The sequence below is a fragment of the Mustela putorius genome, unplaced genomic scaffold (assembly GCF_011764305.1).
Source record: "Mustela putorius furo isolate JIRA1106 unplaced genomic scaffold, ASM1176430v1.1 tig00003858_pilon_pilon_pilon, whole genome shotgun sequence".
Taxonomy (NCBI): domain Eukaryota; kingdom Metazoa; phylum Chordata; class Mammalia; order Carnivora; family Mustelidae; genus Mustela; species Mustela putorius.
The window spans coordinates 43,277,202-43,295,714 of NW_025422010.1; the positions used below are offsets into that span (position 1 = coordinate 43,277,202).

Genomic DNA, 18,513 nt, shown 5'->3' on the forward strand with positions numbered 1-18,513 from the left:
CTCAGGGCGTTGCCAGGGTCAGTTCTTCTAGGTGCTAGGAGGAAGGGTCCCTTCATGCCTGACCCTGCCTGCTTCGGCCATATTCGGCATTTCTTGGCTCTTAGAGGCTTCGCTCCCTCTGTGCCTTCATCTTCCTATGGCCACCTCCCCATGAGGGTGCCCTGTGTCCACATTTCCTCTTCTGGTAAGGATATGAGTCATCCTGGGTGGAAGTCCATCCTGCTGACTTCATCTTAACTGACAACACCTGCAGTGACTTCTTTCTGAGGGTGCACACAGGGCACTGGCTACAAATTCGGGGGCCCACATACTCCCTCATTTAAATGATTCACAGAACTGAGGAAAGCCCTACGCTTCCGACTACAGCGTTCTTACAAAGGTTATGAATCCCAGCCAGCCAGAGCAAGAAATCCCAAAGGCAAAGCCCAGGAGGGTCCCATACGTGGAGGTTTTTTGGTCACATAGGTGCGTGTCACCAACCAAGGGCATTCACTAAACGTCCAGGGTCCAGAGTTCTTCCTGGGCTTTCATCATGTAAGCATGGTTGATTGAATCGTTGGGCACCTGGACGAACTCAAGCTCTAGCAGCCCCCCAGCCCCCAACCCAGCTCTCTGTTCACATGGCCAGACCCATCCTGAAGCTATCTACGGGCCCACAGAGAGTAACAGTCGCCCTCTTGACACGCAGGACATTCCAGAGAGTTTAGAGGCGTCCTCACGGGAACCGGGGGAAAAGACCAGCCAAATTCTCTATTATATAGCAGTAGCTAGAAGGGAATCTAACAGAAGGATGCCGACTCCCTGTTCACACTCCCTCTAAATGCCCTGGAATACTAGACGGCGGCGAAGATGAAGCAGCTGTGGCTTCACACACCGACTGGAGCTCGTGCTACGGTTTTGAAGACCCAATGCACTCACAGCACTTTCTCGTAAATATTGAAGCAAAGCTCACCTCCCTTTTTTGTAACCATCCACCTAGGGTTGCCAGACCCGCTGGGTGGGGTGCTGGAAAGTTGTATAGAGGCTGGGCTTCCTCTTTGGGGCCCACTCCCCCCGCCTCGTGCCCCTTCCCTTCCTCAGAGCCCTGCTTTCTCTAAGTGTCCAGGGTCCTTGCAATCTCCTACCTCCCTTAGCTCTCCAGGAACTTTCCAGAGGCACCGCTGAGTGTGGAGAATAAAATCCCTGCATACTCTTTTGCGGGGGGCGGGGGGGAGGCATGGAATCTGCTTTTTTAGCTCTTCCTCTAAAAGTGAAACCAAGGCTCTTGGTCAAGGAATTTAAGGCAGCCCCGATGGCAAGGGGAGGAGATCAGAGACCTTTTCTGGTGGCCAGAGATCATACCAGCTTGTTTTGTAAGGAGAGAAAGAAACATCCTTCAAAACGACGCTAGCTTCCTCTGTAACCTTTCCCTCTTCACAGACTCTCTGGGGTGACCAGAGCTCTAGACAGTCTGCCTCAGGCTATGAGAGGTGAGGCCCTGCTGTGATTGACCTCAGGGAAGGTTCCTAGACTAGGTCGGTACCTGCTTTCCTGTCTCGAAGATCCTGACAACATGCCTCCCTGTCCTCCTCGGCCCCTGCCTCTTCTTTGGCCCTTTGTCCTCCTGGTTGAGAGCCGAATTCACCACAGAGCTGGTGAATCCCAACTCAGGACCTCTCACAGTGTGTTCATATGGTCATATATTTTTGTAATATTTGCAAGCTGAGCTGTCTCGGCAGCCATCAGCTAAGAAGGAGCCCGTTTCCATTCTGACTTGCCCCCTACCATGTCTTCCCTCGTGTTGGGTCATGCTGGCGGGGCTCAGCATCTGGGGCCTCTGAGAGGAAGCTGGGCTAGGGGTACGTTTACTTTGGGTTTAGTCGAGTATATTTACATGATTTGCAGTTAACTTCTATATATAGTTTAGTCATTGCCGGCGTCTTGGTGTGGGAATAGCTCCCGGGAATCCTTTGGTGGCCCCTGAATCAAGTCATGGGGTGTCAGCTCACAAAAGAAGCAGAGCCCACCTACATAACGTGTGGCCACATCTGGCCCATCCTGGTTCACAACAGCCTGGTCAGTGAATGCCACCAATTCAAAGAATAAAAGTTGAGTCACCTCATGAGAAAGCTAGAAATGCCTCCCGAGTTTTACAGCGCATACATGAAAGAGGGCTTAGTAGCGTTTTTCCCAAACTTGACAAGAGTCCTAAAAATATATATGACCTTACCCAACGAGTACTGGAGGTGAGAGAAATTTGTAAAATACCAGTCATTCTGAAATATCAACCATTGTGAAAACTGAGTTAGCTTTTCAGTTATCTTTCAAAGACTGAGTTCTATTTAAATTCTGACTGTGAAAAATTACGGTACAGAATTGCCGTACAAGAGATTAGAGATGAGGCGGCACGTTTCAGAAGTTTGCTACCTGCAGTTTGTCAAGCAGCTAATTAGTAAAAATGTTATTTTTGTGAATTGTGTGGTGCTTGTGGTATTTGCCAGTTCTTTATAATTTTTAATTTGCTACAGTTTCTGACTGAAAAATACTCTCATAATTTTGTGTTCATAATTTTATATATTTTTTAAAGATTTTATTTATTTATTTGACAGACAGATCACAAGTAGGCAGAGAGGCAGGGAAGCAGAGTGAGCAGAGAGCCCGATGCGGGGCTCGATTCCAGGACCCTGGGATCATGATCTGAGTCGAAGGCAGAGGCTTTAACCCACTGAGCCACCCAGGTGCCCCACATAATTTTATATTTTTAAGAGGCCCCCAGAACTTACCCCAACCCCCTTTTTGTTTCATTCTTCACACCCTGAGGCCCTATCGCCTCCCTCACTCAGGGATGAGTGTCCTTTGGCTTAATGATGGTCTTTGTAGTCAAACCAGAAAGCTCACTGCACAGAATTGGCTTGTAAGCTCCCTGAGCCAGGGAGCCAGACACAGCCAGACCTATGGGAAAAACTCACACACAGCCAGACCTATGGGAAAAACTCAAGGAATGCCTGTCAACAAACAATCCCCTCTGAAACGGGACTGGAATTCCCTGGAGCAGGGGACCCCAGTGGTCCCTCAAGTGTGGGGCATTTCAGAAGTGGGACATGTCTGGAGGCCTGCAGGTGTTTTTGGAAGAGAAGTATTTCCGCAGAGAGAGGATGTGGTTCTTGGTGGATAACGTGATCCAGGCAGCCCAGCCACCAAGGAGAGGAGACCCTTCTTGAATCAAGCTCAGACAGAGTTACTAAGCCCAGAGCTGGGTTTGGACCCTGACAGGACCAACATTGGCAGGGAGCTGGGGGGGGGTGGGGAGGCTGGAGTTGGTGTCAGGGCCTTTCCGCCACCCTCTTCTCTGACCCCACAGTCTTCCTCCATCCCCTGCAGCCTGTGCTTCTTCCCTGGTGGTTGGGGGAAGGGGACAGGGCAAGCACCCTGCAGGCCGGCCCCTCCCCCCACCCCCCCACCCCCCCTTGCAGCCTGCCCTCACCCACCCTTGTAGCCAGAGCCTCTGTGAATTCAGAGCAGCCAACATTTCTGATTGCTTCTGTCACACATGGTCACCTGGGCCTTCAGCCTCCTCCACATGCAGACCCCAGGCACAGCAGGTGCAATGGTCCCTGCCCTCAGGGGCCCAGAGATGAGTGAGGGCTGCAGTGTGTTTCCGTCCACAAAGAGTGTGTTCGGCAGGAGCCATAATGACACGAGTCTTTGCTAATAGAGCAGAAGACAATGGCTAACAGATCAGTGTTTCCTCTCCCAGGTAAGCGTGTGAACAGAACCTCGCCCAGTATTTCCCAAGGTGTATCCAGAGAAAGGTTGGTCCCCAAGACATGCTTAGAAAATAATGTGGACAAAGAGGGGTGCCAGATGGTGCATCCTGAACCCCATCTAGGAGACCCTGAGACTCTGTAAACCTCTTGGTTGTTGTCCACCTGCCTGAAGGGTCTGTCTGTTCACACGTTGTAGCTCCTCCCGTCAGCCTCTTTGGGATGTGAGCCCTTTTTGGGAAACACTGCCTTAACTCAAAGTAGTGACTCCATAAGGGAGACTTTCCGACCCCAGACCAGGGAGGTAGCCAAATCAGAAGTGATGGGGCTTTTTTGGCTCATTCTCCTCCATTCTGTAGGCAGCTACTTCCTTTTCTATAAACAGGCTGGGCCCAGCAGGAGTCCTACCCTGCCCAGTGCCAACTTCCCCAGGCTCCTGCCCTTCATAGGCTCCCAAGAGAGGGATTTCCAGCCTGTTCAGGTGAACTGCCGGGGCCCAGCGTCAGTCCCTGCCCATCGCCATCCATATAATCAAGTCGCCCCAGGGCTCCAACATCTTCCTCTCCCTTCTAACATGCACCTGACCCTGCTTCCATAGGAAAAGGCAAGACCATGACAACATAGCCCTCACTTTTCTCAGTCTGATTCCATCTTAGTTATCTTACACACAGGTGGTGGTGTATACCCCAGAGACTTCTGAGGAGGGGGAGCCCAGAAGGTTCTTCCAAGCGTGTCCTGCAAGCTGAACAGAGGGAGAAGGCTTACCCTCCGGGAAGGGACGGCGCATGAGCAGCCACGAGAGGAGGGGCAGAAATGGGGACGGAACTGTGTGCTGTGGGACTCGATGTTGGGCCTGTGCCGTTGCGCTCCCCGCCACAGAGCCGGGACAGTGACCGCGCCCATCTTACAGGTCCATCCTCTTTTTGAGAGTGGAGGTGGAAGGATTGGAACACAGTGCTGAGTCTGACCTCCACCTTGGCCTCCCCAGCAAAATCCGCAGCCCAAGGGGCCCAGCTCCCATGCTGCAGCATCAACATAATGTCAGGTGGAAAGGAGCCCTGGATTTCAGAGGGCTGGCCTTGAACATGGCTGCTACTCTTACCCTGTGATTTTTATGTGGCCTACGAACTTCAAAATAATTTATTGGCTCGTGGTCATTTCCAGAAATTCTGATATGGGCCTATTAGTCATTCCTCCAGATTACATTCATTCCATTAATTCACCACATTGAACGTGAGCGTCTCCCCTGAGCAACGCAGGTGGAGAGAGATTGTCTGGCCCCTGCCTTCCGGATCTCCCCTGCTCCTCGGAGTTGTGCATTTAGCAATGACGGGATCCAGGCACACAAAGGCTTGCCCAGTAAGCCAGGCAGAGGGGGTCGGGCCTGCGGGATTTCCCCAGCTGTGAGATGAAAAAATAAATATTTCTCTTCTAGGGTTGTCATGAGCTCAGCTGAGCTAATGCGGGCCTGAAATCCCCGGTGCCTCATAGGAGCTCCTCACGCGATAGCTCCCTCCTCCGCCCCCGCAAAGATGCTCTGTTACGCACACCTGGGTGTTAAGGAGAGATCTCAGAGGAGGGTTTGCGAGGGGAGGGGAGAAGGTTAGAGTGCTGCCCTCGTTTGGAGGTGGGGCTGGAGGACAGAAAGGGGAGACTTGGGGCTCAGAGATGGACGTCTTTGATGTTTCCCCACATGGCCACAAGGATCACTGATGTCCCCTTATCACAGAGGCCTTCCCGCATCACCCACCCAGTCCACCTGTCTGTCTCCTTACCCTGCTTGCTTTTTATTCTTGCCCCATCTCCAGGGGACATATCGTCCATTTGCTGTCTTTCCGGCCAACAGGTGCACTCCGTGATGACAAGGACTTTGTTCTGTTCCACAGCGAGGACTGCATCTCGGCACTGCCCATTTTTAGCCAACCTGGCCTTGGTCAAGTTGCTCACCACTCTATATTTTTCCCACAGAGTCGTTCTGATCATGAAATGCGCTAGTAATAAAGCAGCCCGTGGCACCAAGCCTGGCATATCGTTAGGCTTTTCAATAAATGGCAGCCGTTGTTACGACTGGTCGCTTTCCAGGCAGGGTCTGCTTCCCACGACGTGGCCATCCGGGGGAGTGTCTGTGGCTGCTCAAGGATTCATCTCCTCCCGAGTGGGGCTACAAACAGAAGCTGCCCTAACTGGGAGCCTCGAAAATAACTGCTTACCTTTCCAAGCAGTTGATCCGTAGGGCACCGGTTCTCAAATATGGCTCTAAAGTGGGATCACGTGGAGAACTGTAAAAAGTACGGATGCTGGGGCCCCCCCACTGGAGAGTCCGCCATAACTGGTATAGCAGATGGCCTGAGCATCGGGCTTCTCTTAAGATCTCTAGATGCTTCTTATGTGTAGCAGGTTTGAGAGCCACTGCCCCACGGGGCCACCAGATTTCCCCTCGAAGGTCAGCGAGACAAATGCCTAATTAGGGCCTGTCAGTTAATGGGTCTTCCTAATCTGAGTCTTTGCTCACAGACCAGCCCATTGAAAATGAGTCACTTGGGCCCAGCAGGGCCACTCATTTAAGGTTGTGGTTGTGGTGGGCCATGCTAAGACTCTAACGCCCCACAGAGGAATGCTTGAGGACCAGGAATGCAAAAAGATGGGGAAACTGAGGCTGAAGCCGCCCAAGCAAAGCCTTCCCTCCATCCACCTCTCTAACCAGCTCAGGGGCCCATCCCTGGTGAGGATGGTGCTGGTGATAGTGCTGGTGATCTTGGTACATCTCCAGACAAACAGAACATTCTGCCATGTCTTTGACCTGTGGTAGAATTGCGAGTTCATGGTTTGGGAGGACAACGTCCAAAGCTTTCATCTGTGGCGGAAGCTCTCATTTTATTGGAAGACAACCACATTTCAAGAAGGTGCTTTTTTAAAAAGAAGGCCCACCCCATTGCTCCCACTTCCCTGGTGTTTAAAAGTAAGAGGTAAAGGGCTCCTGGGTGGCTTAGTTAAGTAGCCAACTGTCAGTTTTGGCTCAGGTCATGATCTCGGGGTTGTGGGATTGAGCCCCGCATTGGGCTTCGGGCTTTTCTGGAGTCTGCTTCAGATCCTTTACCTTCCCCTGTGCTCCCCCGCTCCCGCCCCCTCTCTCAAATAAATAAAATCTTTTTAAAAATCAATAAAGAAAAAGTAAAAGTAAGAGGAAGAACGTTGGGCTGAGTGAAATAAGCCAGTCGCAAAAGGACATGATGACACTTGTATGAGTAGGAAAGTAGAAGGTTGGGGTCGGGGCCTGGGGCCTTGTTTAATGGGTACAGACTCCGTTTTCACTGTGTGAAACGCACAGTGGTGATGGTTGGACAACATCGTCAATGTACTTAGGGCCACTTAATTGCTTGAAAGTGGTTATTTTTATGTTAAGCGTGTCTTGCCACAATTGAAAATAAAAATTTTTTTCAAAGATTTTTATTTACTTATTTGACAGAGAGAGGGAACACAAGCAGGGGGAGTGATGGAGGGAAAAGCCAGCCTCCCACCAAGCGAAGAGCCCAATGTGGGGCTTGATCCCAGGACGCCGGGATCATGATCCGAGCTGAAGGCAGATGCCCAATATCTGAGCCATGATTCTTTCAGGGCACCTGGCTGGCTCCATCCATAGAGCACTCGACTCTTGATCTCAGGGCCATGAGTTCCTCTTTTTTTTTTTTTTTTAAGATTTTATTTATTTATTTGACAGAAATCACAAGTAGGCAGAGAGGCAGGCAGAGAGAGGGGGGGAAGCAGGCTCCCTGCCAAGCAGAGAGCCCAATACGGGGCTTGATCCCAGAACCCTGAGATCATGACCTGAGCGGAAGGCAGAGGCTTTAACCCACTGCGCCACCCAGGCGTACCCCCCTCTTTTTTTTTTTACTATAAAGAGGAATAACCACATGGCGTCTTCAGGCCTTCGCAAACTTAACTGGGCTTTGGTTGATTTCCATGGAAACCTAGGAAGAGATTGTGAATTTCACTGGCCAGGATCCCCCCTGTGCACAGAGTGGGGAAGGAGCAGCCCAGACGAATGGGGACAGCCGATCAGCGTTGAGGGCATCTTGAAGTTAATGACCGTTCTGTGCAGCCGACTGAACCCTACTCTTTCTTCAGCCGTGTGGACTGTAGCTGTATGAACACAGCGTACCCCATTACTTACCAGCCACTGCGCTGTGCACTGGGCTTTGAAGACTGTGTGTTTCTTTCCTTGCCTTAAGTGATTCCCTGCTGTATATTTTTATGGAAATGAGTTTAATAGAATGAGTTTGGAGTCAGCAATAAGAAAGGCTCTTTGACTGTGGTGTTACTTCTTTTAAAAAAGGCTTCTAACCGTGCCTGATGGGGATATTGGCACAAGTAAGAATTACACCTTAGGAGGGAAAAGACTGGAGGAGGAAGGCCATACGTCTTTGCTTAGAGGGGCCTCTGGGAAGGTGTTGTTTTTCTAAATGATCTATGATGAGTGTCTGTAACACAAAGAATTAACCCCATCATAGGTCAGCCTGCTGCTCTGATGGGGAAATCTGCCTGGGCTGTGAGCGAGGCTGTGTGCAAGACGAGTAGGGCCTTGCTGGCCCCGGTGCGGCCCTCTGACCGCGCAGCATCACCTCACCCACCTGATGACCCGAGCGTGCACTGAATCAGTCCGGGTCCCCAAGTGTCCGCGTGCACGCCCAAGTCCGAGAAGCGGTGCTCTGGACGTCCACCAGGGGAGTGGTGTCAGGGTTCCCCGTGCTGTGCCTGGACGCCGCTCCCTGTTAGGAGCCCAGTCCTCTCCCCGTCATGCCACTCTCCCCCCACCCCCCATGCCTTCGATAGCCCTGATGGCTTTAGAGGCTTTTCTGATGTGAATGGCAGGAGGGCTGCATAGTCAGATGGAAGGCACACCAGCCGCATAGTCTGCGGCAGAATCCCAGCTTGCCCCGTACAGCCTGTGTGACGCTGGAGAGACCACTTACCCTCTCTGTGCCTGAGATTGCTCCCTGTAAAATGGCTACAGTGAAAGTCCCTGCCTCCCTGGGTTGTTGTGAGGATGAAGTGAGTTAATCCTTGTGAAGCAGCACAGTTTGACGAGCTCAGTGCATGTTAGCTGTTATGATCCTATTACAGAGATTTCTGTCTCCTGCTTTGGCTCACGTCTGTCCCCAGAGCCTCAGGGAACAAGCTTAATTCTTCCATATGACAACCTTGCAAACATCTAAAGTCAGCTCTTGGGGCCCCTGGGTGGCTCAGTCATTTGAGCATCTGACTCTTGATTTCAGCTCAGGTCAGGATCTCAGGGTGATGAGATCGAGCCCCACGTCAGCCTCTGCGCTCAGCATGGAGTCTGCAAGATCCTCCTCTCTCTCCCTCTTTCTCTGCCCCTCCCCCACCCATGCAATCTCTCTCTCTCTCTCAAATAAATAAAAAAACACTTAAAGGCAGCTCTCATGCCACCTTCCCCCTTTATGTTCTGCAGGCTAAAAATCCCGCGTCTTTCCCATTCCTTGTGTGACATCCCTTTGATTCCTGCCACACGCCCCCTGGAAGATCTTCTGGGAATGCGCGCACCTATAAGAGTCACAGCACCTATGCAGCAACCTGCACAGACCCCTAAGGCTAAAAATTTTACTTCTTCATAGCCTGATTTCTTTTTCCCTTGACCTAGTTTCTTCTAGATCAGACAGGGGTGCCTGTGTGTGCTGCAAGGACACGTGGCATCTCCAGGAAGCCTTCACTGACCCACTGCCAAACAAAGCCTGTCCCTGTGCGTTCTAAGCGGTCCCCTTCCTTGCTGCTTATAGGGGCTCTGATGTGTGTGCTGGTGGTGGTCCAGCGACGTGCAGGTTAGAGCGAGGACTCCAGAGCGGGACACCCTAGGCCACATCCCAGTCATACAAGCTTGGGCAGGGGGCCCTGTGGAGAACCTGCATCGAGAGGCTGACGGGAGCACGGCAGAATGGAAGCGTGCAAAACGCTAACCCAGGAGTGCCGTCTGTTCAGTGTCTGACTCTTGGCTTCAGCTCAGGTCCTGATGGCAGGGTCGTGAGATTGTGCCCCGCAGGCTCCGTGCTGAGCTCAGAGTCTGCTCAAGGCTCTCTCTCCCTCTTCCTCGGCCCCTCTTTCCCACTCTTTCTCTCTCTCATAAATAAATAGATCTTTTTAAAAAGGTCAAAGGCTAACACAGTGCTCAGCACAGAGTAGGTCCCACATAAATGTTGACCGAGATCATTTCCTTATCTTTCTGACAACCATATTGACTGTTTCATCTCTACCTACATTATATGCTCTTTGAAGACAGGGCTGGTTTTAATCATCACGTTCATTTCCACCGCACAGGGACACCACATGCCACAGACTTGCGGTAGAGAAGGTGAGGCTATCCGAGTCCCCACCACCCTGGCCCGGAAGCGGGGACAGCCCTAAGCAGCCATTCAGTATGAGGGGAGAAACCAGCCTTCGCACCTTGTCACCCTACCCCTCCTTCCCCAAAACACACTCAGCTACAGCTGACTGGGCTTTTATGCTTCAGAGGCTGTGTCCCCGTTTCAATTCTCCTGTCCCTGTGAGGGGCCAGAAGGCTGAAGTAGAAGGCGTATTGGAATATGGCTTCTTCCCTAAGCTTCTCTCTCCCAGACACAAGGGGTCAGGCTCGGGAGGCACAGAGCTGGAGCCCACCCACCCCGTGCCGGCCGCGGACCAGTGCTGACCCTTCTGGAGTGAGTTTGAGGGAGGCTGTTCTGGATTCCCTGGCAGGGGGCAGCTGGGACTGAGTGCAGTGTCCCCGCTCCCTCTGCCCAGAGGATGCTCAGATCGTTAATCAGACCTTCCCTCTGGATCTGTTGGGGGTCCCTGATTACCCTCATCAGAGGGCAAACACTGCTGATGATTTCCCAAACACCTCCCGTGCTTTTAAAATCAAAACCTCCCCTTGGCTGTACTGGACCCTAAAAGGAAGTGACACTGGCTGGTTGCAGCCATCTCTGCATGGCAGCGATTCCCTGCAGAGTCTAGACAGGGACTCCTGGCTAGCTGCCTCCCGGGAGCACCTCCAGACAGGGTGGAAGGAAAGGGACCCTCGGGAAAGGGCAGCTCCAGTCCTGCCTCTCACGTGCTGAGGGGGGCCATGGAGAATCGTGGGAGTGTTTGTGTCCCATCTCCTCAGAGACCCACACAGTGGTGCACCACAGGGAGACCAAGTATGACGGACAGGTTTCCTCCACATCCTGATGGAGCTGAAACTCTCCACACCCTGCAGGCTCTGACAGGAAAGCCATTTAAAGATACCTGTTGAGCCCATCTACTTACTGTTTTGTGAGCCCTTCTGATAAAACTCTCCATTCCTTGGTATTCTTTTTATTCTAGAAAGTTCTGTGTTCTTTCACCCCACCCACTCCGCTGAAATGTTCTTGAATTCAGATCACCAGGATCGTGTTGTGGGCCCCAGAGCCTCTTGCTTGGACACCCAGGGCTCATCTCAGCTGAGGGCAGGACCCCTGCCACCACCTCCTTCCCCATGTCTGCTTTTCCTCGCCCTGCCCTGCCTCCCCTTCTAAAAAGGGAGCCCCCTCTTTGTTCCCAACGCCCCCTTCTGCAGGGCTCCTCTTGCTCCAGAACCTGACAGAAGACACTGCAGCTTCCCAAATTCTCCTCTGCCCGGTGGCTTCTGAAACACACCAGTATGTCCTCTGTTTTCAAAACGGCTTGAGGGACAAGTGACCGTGGGGAAGCAGCAGGACCTCGGTTTTCATTCCTAAGTAAGGAAGAGCTGTTGGGCGAACTTTCTTAGCTGCTGTCATGGCCTGGCCCTCATTTCTGGCTCCGGGGCAGCCTTGCCCATGCAAACATCTTTCTTTTACTTTCCAGGCAGGTGTTTCAGAAGGAAGCCTCCCTGTGTCCCCACTTCAGTCCTGGGTGCTGCGGATTGGCAGGTGTTAATGACAGGAAATTCCATCCATAGAAAACCGCTCATTTACATATCAGAAAACTCCCCTCTGGGTGACTCTGCTTTTATCTTCCTCTGGCTGCCTCATCCTCTGACTAGAAAATCGATCAAACCATTCTTTACTGATGACCTGACCACCCAGAAGTGAACTTCTACAGTTTGGCTTGTGGCTGTAATTTTTTGAAGATTTTTTTTTTTTTTTTTTAAGATCTTATTTATTTAAAGAGAGAGAGCAAGCCGGGTCGGGACAGAGGGAGGAGAGAATCTCAAGTAGATGCCCTGCTGAGCACAAAACCCCATGAGGGACTCCTACGACCCTGAGATCATGATCTGAGCCGAAATCAAGAGGCAGACGCTCAACCGACTGAGCCACCCAGGTGCCCCCCAAATTTCATTTTTAATTTAATTTAATTTAATTTATTAGACAGAGATCACAAGTAGGCAGAGAGGCAGGCAGAAAGAGAGAAGGAAGCAGGTTCCCTGCTAAAGCAGAGAGCCCGATACGGGGCTCAATCCCAGGACCCTGGGATCATGACCTGAGCCAAAGGCAGAGGCTTTAACCCACTGAGCCACCCAGGTGCCCCTAAACTTTATTTATTTATTAAAATTTTTAAAAAGATTTTATTTATTTATTTGATAGAGAGAGATCACAAGTAGGCAGAGAGGAAGGCAGAGAGAGAGGAGGAAGCAGGCTCCCTGTGGAGCAGGGAGCCCGATGTAGGGCTCAATCCCAGGACCCTGGGACAGTGACCCGAGCCGAAGGCCCAGGGTCAATCCACTGAGCCACCCAGGTGCCCCACCTAAAATTTATTTTTTAAGTAAGCTCTACACCTGATATGGGCTTGAAGTCACAACCCTGAGATCAAGAGTCGCATGCTCAAGGACTGAGGCAGCGAGGCACCCCAGTCTATCTGTAACTTTCAGGATCACACTTAAACCCCTAACAAACCACCGTGCATACAGCAACATGGATGAATCCAGCTGCTTCATGCTAAGTGAGGGAATTGGGACTCAGAAAGGGGCGAGGACTCCCATGTATATGGCATTCCATACAAAGCAAAACCGGAGGACAGAAAACCGTGATTGCTAGGGGGCTGGGGCCAGGGCGTGGGGGATGGGTGACTCGACAGGGACATGAGGGAATCGAAGGAGTTCATTTGGGTGGGAGCACTGAGGCGAGGGAAGGGGTACCCTGTGGTCGCTTCCTCTTTCCCCCTTCCCTCCACCAGTTTGGGTCCCTCCTCTGAAGAAACATGTATGTACCACAGGGGAGAGAGCACTGCCGTCGTACTGTAGGGCTCTCGGAAGGTTTGAGCAAATAGATTCTAGATTAATTGATCAAAAGCTCCTGGTGGGTACTGGGGCTTCTTAACTTTTCATCTGCGCGAGCCTGGGTCTGTGAGAGTTCCTGCATCAGGGAAAAGGGCAGTTCAAATGCTGAATGGGGAGTTTCATCAGCGGACATCAAGACCATCCCTGGGCTCTCCCACTGGATCCCTTCCGTCCGAATCGTCTCACCTTAACCCCCAGACGGGTCTGCCTTCTCAGTTTAGAGACTGTTCCGGGTCATCCCAATGAACACCTCCCAGGTTACACTGAGGGCTTCTGTCCCAGACCACAAATCCTTGAGCAGTGACTGAAATCAGTGAGGACATCGATGCCCTCAGAAAGACACTGTGGAGCTCTCAGAATCCTCTGGGCCAACCAAAGCTGCACCCACTCTCTGTTCAGGGTGTTTTCGTATGCCCTTCACCTGCCCCCATTACGGAGCCAGCCTTCTGTTGTCAGCAGGGGCTTGGCATCCCCAGCTCTGTAGCCGCATTAATTCTTACCTTCAGCATCACAGTAACTGGCTTGATTTCAGATGTGTAGCCATTGCTGAAATTCAGCCACTGGATCAATGAAATTCCAAGTTTCTCGTCCTCACTCCGTTGATGATGGTAATGAACTTGAGTTTGGCTCCTAGGGATCCAGCTTCTGACTAGATGAGGGCAGATTCGTTTGGCAGGGTGATGTCACGTTGGGGTGGGAAAGGCTTCCTTCCAGAATGTTGGTCTCTTGCCTCCCCACCCACAGTGGAGAATCGCTGGGCCTCAGGGAAGGCTCCAGTGGAAGGATCCTGGACGGGGTGCTGTCTTTGGGTGGAAAGAAATGAGAATGTGCTGGGGAGAGAGGGTATGTCTGCACAGGGCTGCTCATCAGAGCAGGGGGTTCTGTCTTCCAGGGTTACCTGTCGGAAGGGCTGGTGACTAAGTGGTACCGCTCGCCGCGCCTGCTCCTCTCCCCTAACAACTACACCAAAGCCATTGACATGTGGGCCGCCGGCTGCATCCTGGCAGAGATGCTCACGGGGAGAATGCTCTTTGCTGGTAAGTCACTGCCCATGCCCTCTTCCTTCTGATGTCGTTCTAGAAAAAGGGAGAACTGATTGAAAGGGAAAAAAGAAAAAAACCACACACACACCCCAATAACAAAATAAGACAAAAAAAGATGGTAACCACAAAACATTCTAGCCTTTCTCTTTAAAATGACCTGTATGGCTTAAGGGACCTACTTAGAAGCCCCTTATCATTTCTGGCAAGATACCAGAAAGGCTGAAAATAGCCTTTTGAGGGCAGAACTTTCAAAGTCAAGTAACGACTTCTATTCAGTGGGATTGACCACTGCAAACACCCATCCTACCTTTTCAGACCCTTCCTCTTCTCTCCCCGCCACTGTGAGCAGCCAGTCCGGAGTGTTCCTTTGGGAAGCGGACCGCACAGGGGGCTCCCAGGTCTCTGAACTGACCCTTCATGAGCCCGCACAGGACGAGGCCAAAGGGACCGCTTCCAAATGGCCTGAGCCGCAGGCCCTTGCTGCGACAGCATCGCGGTAATCCTGTCCGCTCGGGGCTGCACCAGGCATCGTTGGGGGACACAGAGGAGCCCCACCGTAGGACCAGCTTCTGGCAGTTTGGAATCGGTGGTAAGGGACAGGCACGCAGAGCAGCTACATAAATCTGGGGACTTCTTGAAGATAGAAAGTCAGTTAAGAGTTTAAACTGGTGGAAGTAAGTGGAAAGGCTATCAAGCAGAAAGGGGAAATGGAAGCAGTGGGAGTAAGAGCAGCCTGGAGGTCGAAGGGGACAGCGAGGAGAGAGACCTGACCCCTACCAGCAGTGCCACCGCGCCGGGAGAGCGTCTGTGCTCGGGCGGCAAAGATGAGTTGCGTTTCTGAGACTCGTAAAGACTGAAGCTTCTTACGGCCGAGCATCCAGCCTGAGGCCTGCCAGGGAGAAGCTGCTCAGTAAGTCGACATTTGGTGAAGGAATGAGGGAGCACGGGCGTGAATAAATGCCCGAGTCCGTCCTCTCCCACGCACCTGGCATAGCGGCATCGCCTGTCTTCCTCCCCTCTGCCTCAGGGAGCACAAGCCGCATTCCAGAGCCAGCTGGTGATTTCTGATTGTCCCCCTCCTCCTTAGGGTCCTTCTAATTGGATACCCAAAAGGCGAGGCTCAGACCTTGTTTTAAAATCACTTCCTTGCCCAGCCCGGGAAAGAACACGCAGAGGCGTCTGGGACAGAGCACTGGGCCCAGCTGTTCCCGTCACATTAGCTCGGCTGACTCAGTCTGTATCAGACGGGTCCATTCCAGAGGCAGAGACGCTTGTCAGCACCAAGCCCCAGAGATGGCAAGCAACCTGCCTGCAGTCACACAGCAGGCCAGCGGCCAAGTGAAGACCCGAACCCAGGTCCCCTGGCCGCCGGCCCCGTGCTGCTCCCACCGTCCTCCCGGAACCACCATGGGGCTTCCACCACCCCAGCCTCTCAGGCAACGCACTTGACCATATGGTATTTGGCTCCCCAGGGGCTCACGAGCTGGAGCAGATGCAGCTCATCCTAGAGACCATCCCCGTGATCCGGGAGGAGGACAAGGACGAGCTGCTCAGGGTGATGCCCTCGCTCGTCAGCAGCAGCTGGGAGGTGAAGAGGCCGCTGCGCAAACTGCTCCCCGAAGTGAACAGCGAAGGTACCTCCACCTGGGGCCAGGCCAGCCTCCGGGAGGCTGCGCTCCGGCTTCCTCCCGGGCCGGGCGGGTGGTCAGCTTCCAGAAGGACGATGCCGAGTTCCTAGACAGAAGGGCCAAGGCCATGCCACTGTAGCAGGAGTTTTCCCCAGCTTCTTCCAGAATGAGCATCCCTGGCCCCCAGAGTTTGGCCGCCAGGAGACCTTCAAGGCAAAGCTTGGTGTCCTCCAGAGTCTATCCTTGTCTTGGCTTCCTTCTCCTTCTCGTCTTTCTCACTCGCCTTCCTCCACCTCCTCCTTCATCTCCCCTTTCCTTGTTTCCCTTGATGAGGTGATGCAGAGAACGTGGGTTTTATGAGCTTCAGACCCAGACCCAGACTCATTGCCCAGTTCCCCTGGAGTAGCTATTTGGCCTTGAGCGAGTTTCCTAACCTCTCTGCCTCTGTTTCCTTAACTGTAAGATGAGTGCAGTGATCCGTGTAATGGGGACATCGTGACGGGTGAGTGAAATAGAATGTGTAAAGCCCTGGGCCTGGGAGAGTTGCTCCATCAGCTGAATGTTAACATTAGGGGTACCTGGGTGGCTCAGGCGGTTAAGCGTCTGCCTTCAGCTGAGGTCTTGATCTCAGGGTCCTGGGATTGAGTCCCATGTCAGATTCCATGCTCAGCGGGCAATCTGCTTCTCCCTCTCCCTCTGCCCCACTCCCTGCTCATGCTCTGTCTCTCCCTCTAATAAATAAAATGTTAACATTATCACTGGATCTCACACCTACCAGAGGCTTCCTGAGGAGACTCCTCCCCGTGTTAGGTAGGACACAGGTTCAGCCAGTTGGAAGAGACACCCAAATTCCTAATGGCTTACATAAGATTTCTTTCTCATTTAAGAAAAAAGAAGTTAGGAAGCTTATTTCTCTCTTCTGTAGTAATCACAAAGCAGACAGTCCAGGGCCAAGACGGTGATCCTGCTGCAAAGTCATCCAGGGGCACAGGCCCCTTCCGTCCTCCTGTTCAGCCATCTTAGGGTGCTGCCTTACTACCCGGAGGAAGATCGGGAAGGGGGGCAGGTCCGCTTGCCCTTAAGGTCATGAGCCGGAATTTGGACACCTCACCTCCACTCACGTTTCATTGGCCAGAACTCAGTCCCGTGGTCCCAGCTTGCTGCGGTGGAGGTGGTGAAATAGGTTTTATTCCATGCCACTTGGTGTCCATTATTACGAATGAGACCATCAAGAGACCAAGAACTTGGACCACTGGTGTCTTCTAACAATGTCCGTGGCCATGATCCCCACTCAATCATAAGCTGCCTCAGTTTTCTCTTCATGAAAGGGGAGGAAGGATCATTTCATTCACCACAAATTAAGACTCAGCCCATCCGTATGTGAGTCCCAGGGCCCTGTAGACATCCCACCACGAGACGAGATGGGCAGTCACCTCTCAGGAATTCCGAGTCAGGGATGTGTCACCGTGTCCCCTCCCCCAAGCAGCCACACACACAGCAGCCCCTCAGTGCCCTGGCTCTCAGAGTGGTGGACTGTGTCTCCACAAAATCAGAGTTGGTCCTGATAGGAGATGAAGCTCCTCCTTATCGTCGGCAGCATCCCCTGCCGTGCATTAAGCCCCCACAGTGTCAGGGATGGGAGTTCCGAGACACGAGAGGTGCTCTCGCTGGGAAGACGGGGAGAACCAAGACGTGAGGGGAGAAAAAGACTAAGGAATGCATCCTAAGGGGCCGGCGAGAGCTCCGCCTATTTGGGGAGAGGAAGGGAGTGGAGAGGGACAGAGAAGCTGGCCAGTGGGACATGGTGAGCCTGGACCAGCAGGACGAGTCACAGACCTGTAGGTAGGAAGTGAGGCTGGAGAGGTGAGAAGGGCCAAGAGGCCAATGACTTTGGACTTGATCCTGTAGCTGAACAGTGTTCACTGAAGCTGGGCGTGATCCTCTCTCCCTATGTGCCAAAACTCAGCTCCAACCAAAACTCCCTCGCCGGCCTGTGGCCTTGAAAACCTGGCCTTGAAAGGAGGTCTCCAGCTGACCTCTGGCTTTAGGAGAATGAGGGGTCCCCAGAATGAAATATGGGTAGGGGGAGAGCACCAAGGCCACCCACCTAGGAGAGCCGGCCGGTGACTTGCAGTCCCTCCCTTTTCTGTACATCTGAGGCCCCGCAGGCCTGGGAAGAGGCAGGGTCTCTCTCTGGCTGTAGCCCGCAGAGGCTCAAAGGGCAGCCTGGGTGACTCTGTCCCTCAGTGGCTGACGGAGCCATCAAGGCAGGATGAGGGAGACACAGGCCCCAAGGCCATCATATCGAGGCATCAGTTCTGAGCTCCGTTTACCCTACAAAGTAAAGGTGTCACAAGTGACAAATCTGATGGGAGTGCTCTGGGTGATGCAGGGTTGGGGCCCTCAGGGCCCACCTGCATCTCAGTCACCAAAGATGCCCCTGAGGATCCTTCCAGACCTGGGGGCTCTGGAAAGTCCCGTTTGAGGTTCACTAGGTCACAGGAAGGTGACAGGATGGTAGGGAAGCCTCATACTAGAAATGCCTTCAGAAAAAGTGGGGAGGTTGAGCCCAGAAAAGAGGAGTTGGGGGTTGGGAGGGCTTGGTTTCTGCATTGAGAAAAACAAAGCTAGTGCCGTGGCAGATACATCCGGAAACTCCAGGAAGATCTGCTGGCGGTGTAGACACAGCTTGCCTCCAGTCTGGACAGAGTGGGGAAGCCTGGGGTTCTCCCGGAACCCAGACTGTCAGAGAAGGGTCTGCCATCTTCAACACTCAGGCTTCAGGGTCCCCCTGGACACCCACTTCCAGCCTAAGCCAGGGGAAGAGAGGC

General features: G+C 52.7%; 1 protein-coding gene across 1 annotated transcript in view; it reads left to right on the plus strand.

The window, feature by feature from the left end:
* MAPK4 (mitogen-activated protein kinase 4) overlaps nucleotides 1–18,513 on the plus strand; it is a 143,462-nt gene that overhangs the window by 118,294 nt on the left and 6,655 nt on the right. The window contains exons 3-4 of the mRNA XM_004777713.3: nucleotides 13,904–14,048; nucleotides 15,527–15,688. Of these exons, the coding sequence (XP_004777770.1) occupies nucleotides 13,904–14,048; nucleotides 15,527–15,688 (307 nt within the window). The remainder of the gene's footprint in view (nucleotides 1–13,903; nucleotides 14,049–15,526; nucleotides 15,689–18,513) is intronic.